At 39.9% G+C, this 13466-nt stretch overlaps 1 protein-coding gene across 3 annotated transcripts; it reads right to left on the bottom strand.

Moving 5' to 3' along the window:
- Positions 1 to 353: 353 nt before the first annotated feature.
- vps29 (VPS29 retromer complex component) lies at positions 354 to 13041 on the bottom strand. 3 transcript variants are annotated; one of them, XM_078227461.1, is made up of 4 exons: positions 12950 to 13041; positions 5514 to 5705; positions 2487 to 2722; positions 354 to 895 (listed from the first exon to the last, which is right to left on the bottom strand). In XM_078227461.1, exons 1-4 carry the CDS (start codon positions 12950 to 12952, stop codon positions 778 to 780), a joined length of 549 nt encoding a protein of 182 aa, XP_078083587.1. In that variant the 5' UTR covers positions 12953 to 13041; the 3' UTR covers positions 354 to 777. The 3 variants fall into 3 exon arrangements, with proteins under 3 accessions (XP_078083587.1, XP_078083585.1, XP_078083586.1); XM_078227459.1 differs by lacking the exon at positions 12950 to 13041 and adding an exon at positions 10401 to 11404; XM_078227460.1 differs by lacking the exon at positions 12950 to 13041 and adding an exon at positions 9368 to 9520.
- Positions 13042 to 13466: the final 425 nt, after the last annotated feature.

Genomic DNA, 13466 nt, shown 5'->3' with positions numbered 1-13466 from the left:
TTCAGTTCCCCAGTTAGCTGTCCAATATTCAGATCTCAAATTAAATTGATCAAAACATTAAATTTTAATATCAATATTCTAGCATTTGAAACCCTAACAATTTTTCACCTTCGCCATCCATCAAATATCAAATTTTGATTAACAAATTTAGATAGTTACACAGAACCATAACTGAAACCATATTTTGATTCATGATAAATACATTCTAAGATATGGATTAGCCAAGAAGAGTTAATAGAAAAATACAAACAGAATTATAAACCAATTTATGAAATCTGTCACAAAAAGATTGTGAAATGCCCAACTCCATTTCATTAATTTTCTTCAGCAAAATAGAAAACAATTATAAAATGTCAGCATTTGAAATAACATTTATTAGCGTTTATGGAAGGAAGATAAACATTTTACATGGAGCTGTGGGGCTTCAAACAAAGGCAGAAACAAAATCCTTTGGCAAAGAATTTCATGCATATTACATGATGCACTACTCCATTACTGTAAGCATTGAAAGGAAATATTTACAGAAATGAAAACCCTCTAATTCAAGAACATAGCATCCTTTTCAGCAAGGATCTAAATTAACCTTACATCAGTGTGTGCAATAAGGTTCCTTTCGTATTGCTGGAATAGTTAACAACTGGTACTAGTGGAACTAAAACTTACAATTCACAATATATAATACAATTAAAGACTTGTTAACGTGATCAAGGTTCAAAAGGAAAAATGACTCAAAAAGTAACAAGGAATGAAACTGTAAAAAAAGCAGCCAAGACAAATTTAGGATTTTTTGTATTCAATTCGTTCTACTTTTACATCATCAGAAATCAGCTGATAAACGTAAGTGACTACTGTGGATGCTTGAATGTCCATCAATACGAATGACGGGATGATATTGCTGGAAAGGAAAGAACACAAACTGGTTATTTTCTACGTACACAAGTCACAGCATCAGTTTTTTTCAACTATGACCACCATGCAAGAAAAATGTTCTCTTTACAAATTCTTAGTACCATAATAGACTGTGCCCAATTAAATCAAATCTCACTACAAACTTAAGTTTCACATGTTGCATTCCACTCAAGGTCATTCTTAATAGTGTGAATTAACTTCATTAAGGTATCAGCTAAATGAGCACATTCTGCTAGTATAGTTCAGTTTTTAGGTTAGGATTTAAATGGACAGACTAAATGCTTATACATGACCATATACTCTCATTTCAATGAATGCACTTATCTGCATGTTTTAGGAGTAGAAAGTAGTATGAGGGGGAATTTTTCACTGTTGACTTTTGCTATCATGTGCAAGTATTTATGCAGTAATATTTTTGTTGCCTAAATATATTTTCTTCCCCTGGTCAAGGCAAGGAGCTTGCGCTGATACTGTGCCTTATATATTTGGAACATCCCAAGTTCTTCATAACAGTCAACGGTAGTAATTTTAACAATGTCGCAAAACAGTGAGATGAACAGCCAATTAATTTTGTTTTGGTAACATTCATGAAGAAAGAACATGGACTGGGGTGCCAGCTAAACTCTTTACTCTTCAAAAAAAAGTGTCACAGAATCCTTAATGCTCACTTGAAATACAGAACAAGCACTCAGGGCCTCAGTTACTTAATTGGGATGTGAATTCTTGGCTTTCTTACTCAGAAGGTGAATGTTACAAACTGACCCTAAAGTGTCACAACTTGAGAGTCATTTGAAAAAGTTTCTCAATCAACTGCATTATTCAGTAACCTGGACTTCAGAAGGTTAAATAACATTAAACCTCCCACAGATTTGGATGAACTGTATTCATATTTAGCCAATTGGTTTCCACCATTATAATCAATGGATTAGTCAGGATTGGTGATGAAATAGATTAATCATAGAAATCATAGAAACCCTACAGTGCAGAAAGAGGCCATTTGGCCCATCGAGTCTGCACCGACCATAATCCCACCCAGGCCCTACCCCCATATACCTACATATTTACCCGCTAATCCCTCTACCCTACCTAGGACACTAAGGGGCAATTTTAGCATGGCCAATCAACCTAACCCGCACATCTTTGGACTGTGGGAGGAAACCTGAGCACCCGGAGGAAACCCACGCAGACACGAGGAGAATGTGCAAACTCCACACAGACGGTGACCCAAGCTGGGAATCGAACCCAGGTCCCTGGAGCTGTGAAGCAGCAGTGCTAACCACTGTGCTACCATGTCGCAATTCAGGAATTGATTGGGGTGGGATTGAATAGAAAGCTAGAATTGTGATTTTTCTCCAAATGCAGTGAAAGAACGAGCTTTCAGACTCTTCCTTCAAGCAGAAGTGAGTGTTCTTGCCTGGAGCAGCTCATTCATAGACTACCTGTACACTGTAGTGAACAGGAAAGAGTGTAGGTGTGAATGAATGAGATGCACTTTTCTAAATAATGTTATGAGTGGTAAGAAATTGTAAATGGTCACTAACATGCCAAGAATTTACCAGATATTCCAGCATACTTACCCTTCCAGTGCATTGCATGCGCCTGTGGCAGAGCCTGGGTTGATATAGAACTTGCTCTCCTGCTCAAAGGCTTCAAACTTGTGTGTGTGACCAGAAATTAGGATATCTACATCCAGTTGTCGTTGCAGCAGAGCCAAACTGGCCATATCACCCCAGGGAATTACCTGGTGACCATGGATCAAACCAATTTTGAACTGCCCCACTGTTACCACTTTCTGCTCTGGGTAATTCAGGTTCTGAAAAAGAGGACAAGATTGGTTATATATTGAGGAGGAATAAACTTCTGTGAACCAACCTTTAATTAGTGAAGAGATCAATGCATAGGTTCTAACGGTCACCAACTGTGATTCCCATTTCAATCCTGCTGCAGTTAGAAGAATACTAATTACTGGATAGGGGAATTGAAAATTGAAGAGGCAAACAATAAAATTTAATTAGTTTGGCATTAGAGAGTTGCCTTAACAACATATTGGCCTAAATTTTCCAATACAAGGAGCGACGAATGTCAACTTTAAAATGATGATGCACTTTAGGACCCGAAGGGAGTCCTGATGCAGCATATGTGCAGTACTTAAGTGGGAAGCTTAAGTTTGATTGCTGGTTTTGCCCTATCTGGACAGCTGCACCAGTCCCTACAACAATGGGAGTAGATGTTAAAACCATACAGACTTGAGCTGTTTATCATGTTTTGTTTAAAAAGAACTCATTGACTTGGAGCTTTTCCTAACAGGTATAAAGTCTGCTCAGCTCTTAAATAAAATCAGCTGGAATTTCAAGGCATTTCACAGCAACCCAAAGACGTGCAGGTTAGGTTGATTGGCCATGCTAAATTGACCCTAGTGTCAGGGGGACTAGCAGGGTAGCTATGTGAGGTTATGGGAATAGAGCCTGGGTGGGATTGTGGTCAGTGCAGTCTCGATGTGCCAAATGGCCTCCTTCCACACTGTAGGGATTCTATGAACTCCTAATACAGCTCAGCAGCACCTACCCCACTACACTGCCCCTCGCCCCACCTTGACAATGCACACCATTTCCCCTTCTGGAATTCCTGGCTCCTCACCAGCCAATGTCAGAAGAGTCAGCATTGTCGAGGGTGTGAGGGGGACGGGAAAATTAGCATTGTTGAGGGGCCAAGGAAGGTTAGCCAAAAGTGAGTGAAGGAAGGGAAGGTGTGAGCAGTGTCACAGGTGACAGATCCATTTAAAAACTCTTCAAGTCAATGGAGTGAAGACAGGCCTTCAGTTCACGATGAAAAAAGGGGCATGGTTCCACTGCTTTGCCACTCGGCCTCTTGACACATCCTGTCACCGGATTCAAACCGGGACTGGAAAGTCCTAACACATCAGCATAAAAAGAGAAGTGGGCAGTTTAGAATCTCAGTCAGCAGCAGTGTTTCTGCTCTGCTGCTGACTGGAAGATCTGGGCCATTGTATTAGATCAACGAGAAGAATTTAATGATCATCAATAAAATTAGCAAGCAGCACAAGAGAAAAAACTCCTTTTGTTGATCCTATTTCTTTAGCCAGCCTATACAAGTACCAGATAAAATTCATAACATGTATAAGCAAATAATAAGCAAGAAATTTTGAATTTGCCCATAAAATTACTTCATTTTGGAAATGAATATAATGACCCAGATTTAAGACATCTGGGGCAAATTTAACTGTCTGGTGCATTGATCGCTACTGATAACATCCTCTGTATTCTCCTTTATTTATAAATAGAATACGCCACAGCAAATATAGTGACAAATCAGCAATGGTGTGGTTAGGTTTCTCCACTTTGTGACAAATGCTTTAAATGGGGCAGTTTACAGCAACCTCTATATCGTTCAGCAGCACCTGCCCTATTACACTTTACCCCTCCACCAATCTCCATCCTGGCAATGCTCCTTCTCTTCTGGAATGCCTGGATTAAAACCAGTTTTTTAATGCAAAAAAGCCTGACATTCATCTCAAGCGGTATTCCTACTAGGCTGCTCTCTTGGTGGAATCAGTCAGTCAGCTTCCATTAGACATGTTTTTAAAATGTTGAGAGTTTGAGTATCCACCATTTTTCCAGCCAGACCAACCACAGTTGAATGCAGCGGTTTGCTCTAATATTGCAAGGTGTAGCAGTATCCATTTGAGAAAGAACAATAACAAATGTTGCAAAGGGAAGAAATATAGCTAGAGGTGAAAATGACCAAGTAAACGCATTCTTCTATCTTGCTAAGGAATGTGAAAAGTGTTTAAAAACAGACTCCTGGATAGTGACATTGGACAGAATAGTACTCAAAAATATGCAAGAACTGTTAATGGGAAAAGCAGGATCTGGTGCAGAGGAAACAGTAGAGGAAATTGGGATTTAATAATGAGGTATCCGTTCCACTTAATAGCAGAGGAAATAGACCAGGAATGTCATTACATGGAGAACCATGGTGAAAGATTAGCCTTCATGTCTAATTTTCAGTAGGTCTGTACCATAATAAAAATATCAAGACCATGGCTGGGTCAGCTCGCTAATTCAACTTTTGACGTAGTACTGACTGCACTTAAGTAATGGTGCTGCTTATCCATGCACTTTGGCACAAGTAATACTGCTCTGCAGATTTGGAGAACTGCTTTCATTCACTCCTTTGTAATAAAACTAAGTTATCCAACAAGTAGCTGAGTCATATAGTAACATTCAAAACTCAGTGGCATACACTCGATTCACTGATCTCAACCATTGCAATAGTGGGGCACTACAGCATCTCTGGTGAAAATCCAAGGATGTCAGCTGTGCTAATCCTCTGTGGTGAAATAGCTTGTCAACATTCATTTACAAATACATACTTAGCACAATACTGTTGGAAAGCTGTTCCTTTGATACACTATTTTAGCAAGGAGCCAATAATTTCATGAGGGGTTTGGGGGTGGTGGGGAAAGTTTTACCTACACGACAGCAATTCTTTTCCATGTTTACATTTCATTATTCAATCAAAATTATTGATTTGTACTGCAGTCAGAAAATGCACCATTTGTTCGAAAACAAAGCACCACTTACCTCATCAAAATCTCCTCTGACAATGTGGACATCTCCAGCCAGTGTTTTAAGGTAATCATAACTTTCTTTAGTGCAAAGATTTCCTGTACACAAGATATGCTGGATTTTACCAGGTACCAACAGCTTCTTGAACTTGGCTGGCAATGTATTACAGCGGTGAGGAATGTGAAGATCTCCCAAGACTAGCACCAACTTTAAAAACAGAAGGAAATAAAGTAAGTTATTCATGAACCTTACTGCACACTTAAATCCCCAGGAAAATATGCTGCACCCATGAAATATCAGTAGAGCTCAAGATTCAATTAGAATTTTGTTTACTAATCGTGAAACATCAATAAATCAGTACACTGACTCAAAAACTAATTCAGAATTAGAATCTTGTAATATCCTATTATGATTAAGATGGAAATAAAGTAAGCAATGTACAAAATGTAGCTAATGATTGTCAATGCAATAAAGCTCAAAGCCAAAACAGTTAATTCATCCCTTGAATTCACAGACTGATGGGATCCATCATTTCCACCCCCAAAAAAACTCAATGAGTATCTGTGATTTGAGCAGTGGATCCAAGATAAACCAGATTGGGAACTGATTTCTCAAACAAAAATTTCTCAGGTGGCATTAACATGTAGCACAGCAAATGTGATAAACCTTATGGTAAGAGGTGCCTTTATGGATGATTTTTTTCCCACCATGCTTTATCATCTTCAAGTTGCTCCCACTTTTGGGTGTCTATTTGGTATTGCTTTAGAGTAGTTTTTAAATAGTCTATATCTTTCTTTCACTGACCATCAGGAATTTACCTCCCAAGTGTCAATATACCACAGCAGATCTTTAGGATTTGTAGAGCAAATGTCTGCTGAACATGTCCTGACTATCGTACCAAGGAGGCCTTGAGGCACAGTGGTAGCATCCCTACTACTGGACCAAAAGCTCTGGGTTCAAATAGCCAGGGCTTCCCAGCCATAGAAGGAGCATTTAACAAGGTTTAGTGGGCTGATAATCAGCTCAGAAATCCTTCCACCGCTATTCCCCAAAAAGGGTAAAAAAAATAGTATGGGTGAAGATACCCATTGTACCCATGTCTTTATGATTAAAGCACCTGTGCACGGCACACCAGCTTTATAACTTTCCTGTCAGGGATCTTGTCTTGCTTTTTGATCAATCATCATTTTGGCATCCTAACAATGTATGAACATGTTGCCCAACTTTCATAGCCACAAAGCAGGGTCAGAATTGTAATTTTTTGTACACTGAGCATCCTTTCAGCTCGACCTGCAGCCTGGAACTCTTATCATAGAATCCCTACAGTTCAGAAGGGGGCCATTCGGTATGTTGAGTCTGCACTAACCACAATCCCACCCGGGCCCTATTCCTGTATCCTCACATATTTACCCTGCCAATCCCCCTGACACTAGGATCAATTTAGCACGGCCAATCAACCTAACCTGCACATCTTTGGACTGTGGGAGGAAACCGGAGCACCCGGAGGAAACCCACACACACACACGGGAATAGTGCAAACTCCACACAGACAGTGACCCGAGGCCGGAATTGAACCTGGGTTCAGGGCGCTGTGAGGCAGCAGTGCTAATAACCATGTGCCACCCTTATACAAGCACTCAGCTCATGGAGTTTGCCAAAAGCTAAGCTGGCTTTGGGAATTCTGCAGGATGCTTCTGTATGAATATGGATTTCTCTAGGTGGTGCTACACAACTTGAAGTGTGAAAACCTTGCTGACCTATATTCCTTGCCTGGATTGAAAGAGTACCACTATCAATTAAAGATCTATGGTCATGCCATGTTGCTGGCAAGGTAGTTTATGACATCTTGCACATCATCCTGGAAATGGCCCATAACAGCAAATAGAAATTCAAGATTAAATTCTTCTAGCACCTTCACGTTAGCTTATAGTCCAAGGTGAGGAGATGTTCATCAGTCTGGAATCTGATCTTACTCCGAATTAAGAGATCATGGAGAACCACAAGAAGCATTGTAGCAAACAAAATCTCGAATGTTGGTGTAGAGATATTCTTGCGTGACACCATTCGTAACAGGAAAAGAAAGTGATTGCTCCCATCTTCCATTATTTGAGTCATCATGGGAATTGCTTGACCATTTCAGGTAACTTTTTGGACACCTAAACTAGATATGATTTATGTGGTAGGTGTTGAATCAAATGATTAAGGATCTCTTACAAGAATAAGTAAAGAGTCTCCCCAGTAATTACCACACAAAAACAACTTCATTTACCTTGTAGAGGTGGGCAATTGTGCATTTGGAAACAGCTTGTGAAGCCTCCAGAATGCCACTTCATGTAAAGTTTAGTGAACAAGGTTTTAGACCGTATTGTGTGTTCTTAATGAACCAGTCACACTCCCAATTTGGAATTCTGGCCTAATAGATCAGAATTAATCATAAGCTCTGTACTGCACATAAAGACAATTTATTTCAAAATTGAAATGCAATCACAAAAATCAAGCTATTAGACTTCTGGTCATGCATGAAGTTAATCCAATTAGGAACTAGATTACAGGAGAACAACATTTTTAGGTGGTTTGTACTGAGATGGTTCTCAGTCAGTGTACCAGTAAAAGAGGGTTAGAACATGCAGTTGGCCTCATCAGCCCTGGGTTAGGAAGGGGAAGATTGGCCAAAATTCCTTCCTCTGATCACGATCCAGAAACTGTAAGTGGATGTATTTGGATTTCAAGCAAAGGCAGGATCAGGCTCTTGTGATGGTAAAATATCCTGATGACACTGTCAAGGCTCATATGAAAACTACTGCATGGAATTGACTGTGTAGAACTGTAACCCAGCAAGGAAGAAAAGATATTCTGAAAAAGCAAAGCCAAAACTTTTGTTGCAATTGTTAGTTTAAGCAAACCAAAAACGTGCAAAAGGTTTGGTGGAATATTTGCAAGTCAACTGAGAGGATTTAATTGCAAACTACCCCATACCACTATATAACAAGTACCAACACACAGCTTTTGGCATACAGCAATCCATACATTGGGGCGGCACGGTAGCACAGTGGTTAGCACTGCTGCTTCACAGCTCCAGGGACCTGGGTTCGATTCCCGGCTTGGGTCACTGTCTGTGTGGAGTTTGCACATTCTCCTCGTGTCTGCGTGGGTTTCCTCCAGGTGCTCCGGTTTCCTCCCACAGTCCAAAGATGTGCGGGTTAGGTTGATTGGCCATGCTAAAAATTGCCCTTAGTGTCCTGAGATGCGTAGGTTGGAGGGATTAGTGGGTAAATATGTAGGGATATGGGGGTAGGGCCTGGGTGGGATTGTGGTCGGTGCAGACTCGATGGGCCGAATGGCCTCTTTCTGGACTGTAGGGTTTCTATGATTTCATTCTATGAAGACTTAATTCAGGTAATCAAACAGATCTCTCATGAAAGAGTCAAAAACAAAAATCTAAAAGCAAACTAACAAACTGACCAAGTTTGCTAGATAGTATGCAGGATTATGACACTTCAGCTTGCCACAGGGTAAAGGGGAGAGCAAGTAAACAAAATACACTGATGACAGGCATCTTAAATTAAACAAGGTGTTATTAAACGCAAAGGTGAAGTTTTAATTGTCAATATTGTGGAATGCAAGGATATTTACTTCTAGGATACCAGATTCCCCACTAACTTCTTAATCTTTAACATAACTGCTCCCTCCTCAAGCAGAATAGATTAACAATGCATTACTTCACACCATAAGCCACAGAAAGCAATCCTGCAAAATGTATTTGTTTTCCCAAAAAACTGAAATGCTACAATTGCTGTAACATGACAGATTTTTATAAATGCAACAGCAGGCATTTCACAGGGACAGAAATGTAAACAGCTGGTACTCACCTTCATAAACTAAGGTTTTATTAGGCTGATATCTTTTCAAAGCCATCTCAACTGTGGATGTTTCTACTGTCATTGCCAATGTAATTTTTCATTGATTAACTGGAAGTTTACATCAGTATAAACAATATGAAGCAAGAGTTCTTAATCGATTAGCTGAAAAAGAATACTAAAGCTTATTCGAGGATAGCTGCACATGATGTGGTGGAGGGGGTGAAAGAGGGGAAGTAGAGAAGTAAAGGAGTTTTGAACACATACCCTTTGGATGGAAAATGAACAGTTTCTCCTCTCCCAATGCTAACCTTAGTAAATCAGTAATTTTCTCAATCTGACCGTAGAATTAAACTCTGTTTTAACCTGTATGATTACTGATAAACATGGATTATAATAATACTGCAGAGGTTCCCAAACTGGGAAGAACATGTGGGCCTGCCATCCAAAAATGAGAGCCAATATAGTCTCCTGTGCAGCATGTGCATTTTGGGGCAATGTCAAGACAGCAAGGGATGCTTGAATGAGACATATTGAATGTACTAGATTCTGGTGCTTAGTGACTGATTGTTGCACCAGAAACAGCTCTTATAGGTCCAATGTTCACCTCTAGAAACAAGCAGGGATTCAAAACATCCCATGCTGAATAACATTTCTGTCATATCTCTCAATTGTGACATGAAAGACCCTTGAAGCAGTTAACTTTGAGGTTGAATCCATACATGACTGAAGCCATTTTGAGCTCTCAATTTTCTTCCTAGTTATTGAAACCCAGGACAAATTGTACTCTACAATCTTCTTTGGACATACAAAATACTGTTACTTGGAAGAGGGGGCATGTAGGGAACATGAATCGCTGAAGGGTAGGGTGGGCTCAGCAAAACAGTTAGGGAATCTCTGCAATAAAGTCAAAGGAAATATCAATCCACAAACTGCTTGGATTAGGCCTGCAAGTTAAATACCATATACAGCAAACTGTTAGTCTGCACACTACCAAAGTTATTGGCACAAACAATTTTCACCACCACCAAGAAGAGTAACTTACTCTGTGACAGGCCTTAATGAATTGAAGGTCAATTGTAGGCATAAAACGGAGATTGGGGATATGATCAAAGTTAAAATAAACAAAATGAAACAAAAGTCAGAGGGAAAATACATCAAAAGTCATCAAGAAAAACAATTTCATGATTGCTCAACACAAAACACTTCTAAAAGTTGTTGCAAAGATAGCACTTAGTGTTCCAGTTATATCAAGACCTTCTAAAATCCTCTTGTGGTCTATGCTTTTATACTGGAGTATGTTTGTATTTTTGCATCACAGATGTCCATGAACCAACATGGAAAGCCACCAGTTCCTTCACCAAATGATTGCTCTCCTGTGAGATACATACATCACATTTTTTTGATTAGTGGAGGGGAGAGAGAGAGTATAGGTATATATATTTATAAATATAATAATATCCAGAGATGTATCCCTAGCCTGTAACTGGAGTTTGAACTTGCACGAGTCAAGTTGTAGCTTCTGTACACTATGCTGCTCTTGGTCTCCAGCCCAATAGGTTATGGTGCTTCAAGTATTTATTAAAATGTTTGTGTCTACCAGCCTTTCAGGCAGCGAGTTTCAGACACCCACCTTTTGGGTAAATCAAATGAATTAAATTAAACAAACTCAGGGGCAAAGCAAGAACAGCAGCCCCCAAAAGGAAGGGAACCACCCGAAACAAAAGACAAAGCAGAAAGGAAACTTAAAACATTAAAATCAAAATGCGATTAAGAGAGTCAGACTCCCACCATCCTCGCGATGAAAATACTCAACTCTCCTTTAATTCATCAGCCAATTTAAATCCAAGTCATTTGGTTATTGATGTCGCCAAGGAAAACACGTCCTTCTTTTCCACTCTTTCTTGGGCACTCAATTAAATTTCTCCTTAGCCTTGTTCAAGTAAACAACTTAGGCTATTCAACCTTTCCGCATGGCTAAAATTTGCCACTCCTTGCAACATCCTCATAAATGTCCTCTGAACCTTCTCTAGTGCAATTACATCCTTCCTGTAATGCAGTAACAAGACATGCAGCACTTTAGCTATGGCCTAATTAGTGCTTCTACAGTTCTAGAATAGCCTCCTCACTCATACCCAAAGTATTCCAAATGCCTTCTTAATCACTTGTCTGCTATTCTCAGGAATCTGTCAACATAATCTTAAAATATACATTCTTTTACACGTCTCAGTATTGTACCATTTATTATGTAATCCCTTGCCTGTTTGCCTTCCCCAATTACATTACACATTTCTCTGAACTGAATTTCATTTGCCATTTTTCTGCCCACCTGATCAGTCTATTTGATAGCTTCCTGCAGAGTACAGCTTTCTCCCCATCAGTCACACTGCCAACATCAGTTACCGGGGCCTTGCAAAAAAACATAAAATGGCTTGCAAACAACAGAAGATACAACCAGAAGAGACTTTGGATACAGGACGGTGTGGACAGAAGTATTTAGAGGAGGAGGCAGCTAATATGTGAGCTATAAATATTGACATATACCCAAACTGAATGGCTGTAGATAGGAAATATGACTGTTGCCATAGAAATAGTCCCTGTAAATAAGTTTCCCCAAAAAACAAACCTATTAACTGGCATATAGAGTATATGTACTCAATTAACCAAAATATATTTACAGTGCCCAACATTGTCAATCTTTCCTCTAAAGGACCAATTTCTATCAGAAAACTATTGAGTTGCATGACTGTAAAATCCTCTATTTCAGAGATATTAATCTCAACACAAAATATAAATTAAAGCATTTCAAATTACATTTATATTCCACAAGATTTTTTAAAAAAATCACAACTGAAATAAATTGATTTTTTTGCATCAGAACTGTCATTACACTGTAGTTAGTGACTGAGAACCAGCAGTACCTCATTTTCTACTTGCCTCCAAATTAAATATCCTAAACAAGATAGCTATTTTTGCACGTACAACCTCCCCTTTTGCCTGTCAATTTTTAATGTTCACTGAAACACACGTTCATTTTCTCATGTAAAAAAAACTCTGCCTCAACTTAGGAAGTACACAGGAGGGTTACCACCACTTCCTTTAATATTAAACGGCCTGTTCTCCGTGGTTTACGCCTCTGTTCTAGAGCAAAAAACTAACCGCAGTTTTTTTTAAATGGAAGATCTGGATTACGAAAAAGTACTACAGAGATCACGCCAGGTCAATCATCTTTCCAGAAGGCAAAGCGCCCTTTTTAATTAAAATAATCATGAATGGGGACATTTTGGAATATATACATAGTGTATGGCAGCTACATCAGGAACGCCGAGGAGATTTCTCTTACTTTCTGTCACTCACAAACTGACCTAAAAACCACCTACTCCTGCCTGCCTTTCCATTCAGGATCAGCCAGCTGACGGACATCATGTGATAGTTTCCAAATCCCCACCGCAGGCCTCAGATACTGATGGCAGGCCCGGGCTCTCAGATCCAGCTCTCAGATCAACCGCACTGAGCTTCAACTCACTCACACTTTCAGTCAGGGCGAGGAGCATTAAAGCGATACAATCGCTGGAGCCCGAGTCTGTAACTCACCATTTTCCAATCGACTAAGCGCAAAGCAGCTCCTCAGTGAAGGGACTCAGCACCCAGCAAACACTCAGCCAATCACTCTCCAGTTTAGAAACAGGTCCCTACGGCGCACTCAATTGGACAATCTTAGAACAACGAGAGTTGGCAATGTCTCTGTTTCGAATTTTAAATACTTCTGTCCGTTGCTAGCTTCTGCTAAAGTGAAGTTTATTTATTAGTGTCACAAGCAGGCACTCAATTAAGTTACTGTGAAAATCCCCTAGTTGCTACAATTCGGTGCCTGTTCGGGTACACTGAGGGAGAATTTAGCATGGCCAATGCATCTAACCAGCATGTCTTTCGGACTGTGGGAGGAAACCAGAGCACCCGGAGGAAACCCACGCAGACATGGAGAGAATGTGCAGACTCCGCACAGACAGTGATGCAAGCCGGGAATTGAACCTGGGTCCCTGGCACTGTGAGGCAGCAGTGCTAACCACAGTACCACTGTGTGTTGGCATCACGGATGAACATCCCTATT

The sequence above is a fragment of the Mustelus asterias genome, chromosome 13, assembly GCF_964213995.1.
Source record: "Mustelus asterias chromosome 13, sMusAst1.hap1.1, whole genome shotgun sequence".
Classification (NCBI taxonomy): Eukaryota; Metazoa; Chordata; class Chondrichthyes; order Carcharhiniformes; family Triakidae; genus Mustelus; species Mustelus asterias.
This window is presented reverse-complemented; position numbering and strand designations above follow the sequence as displayed.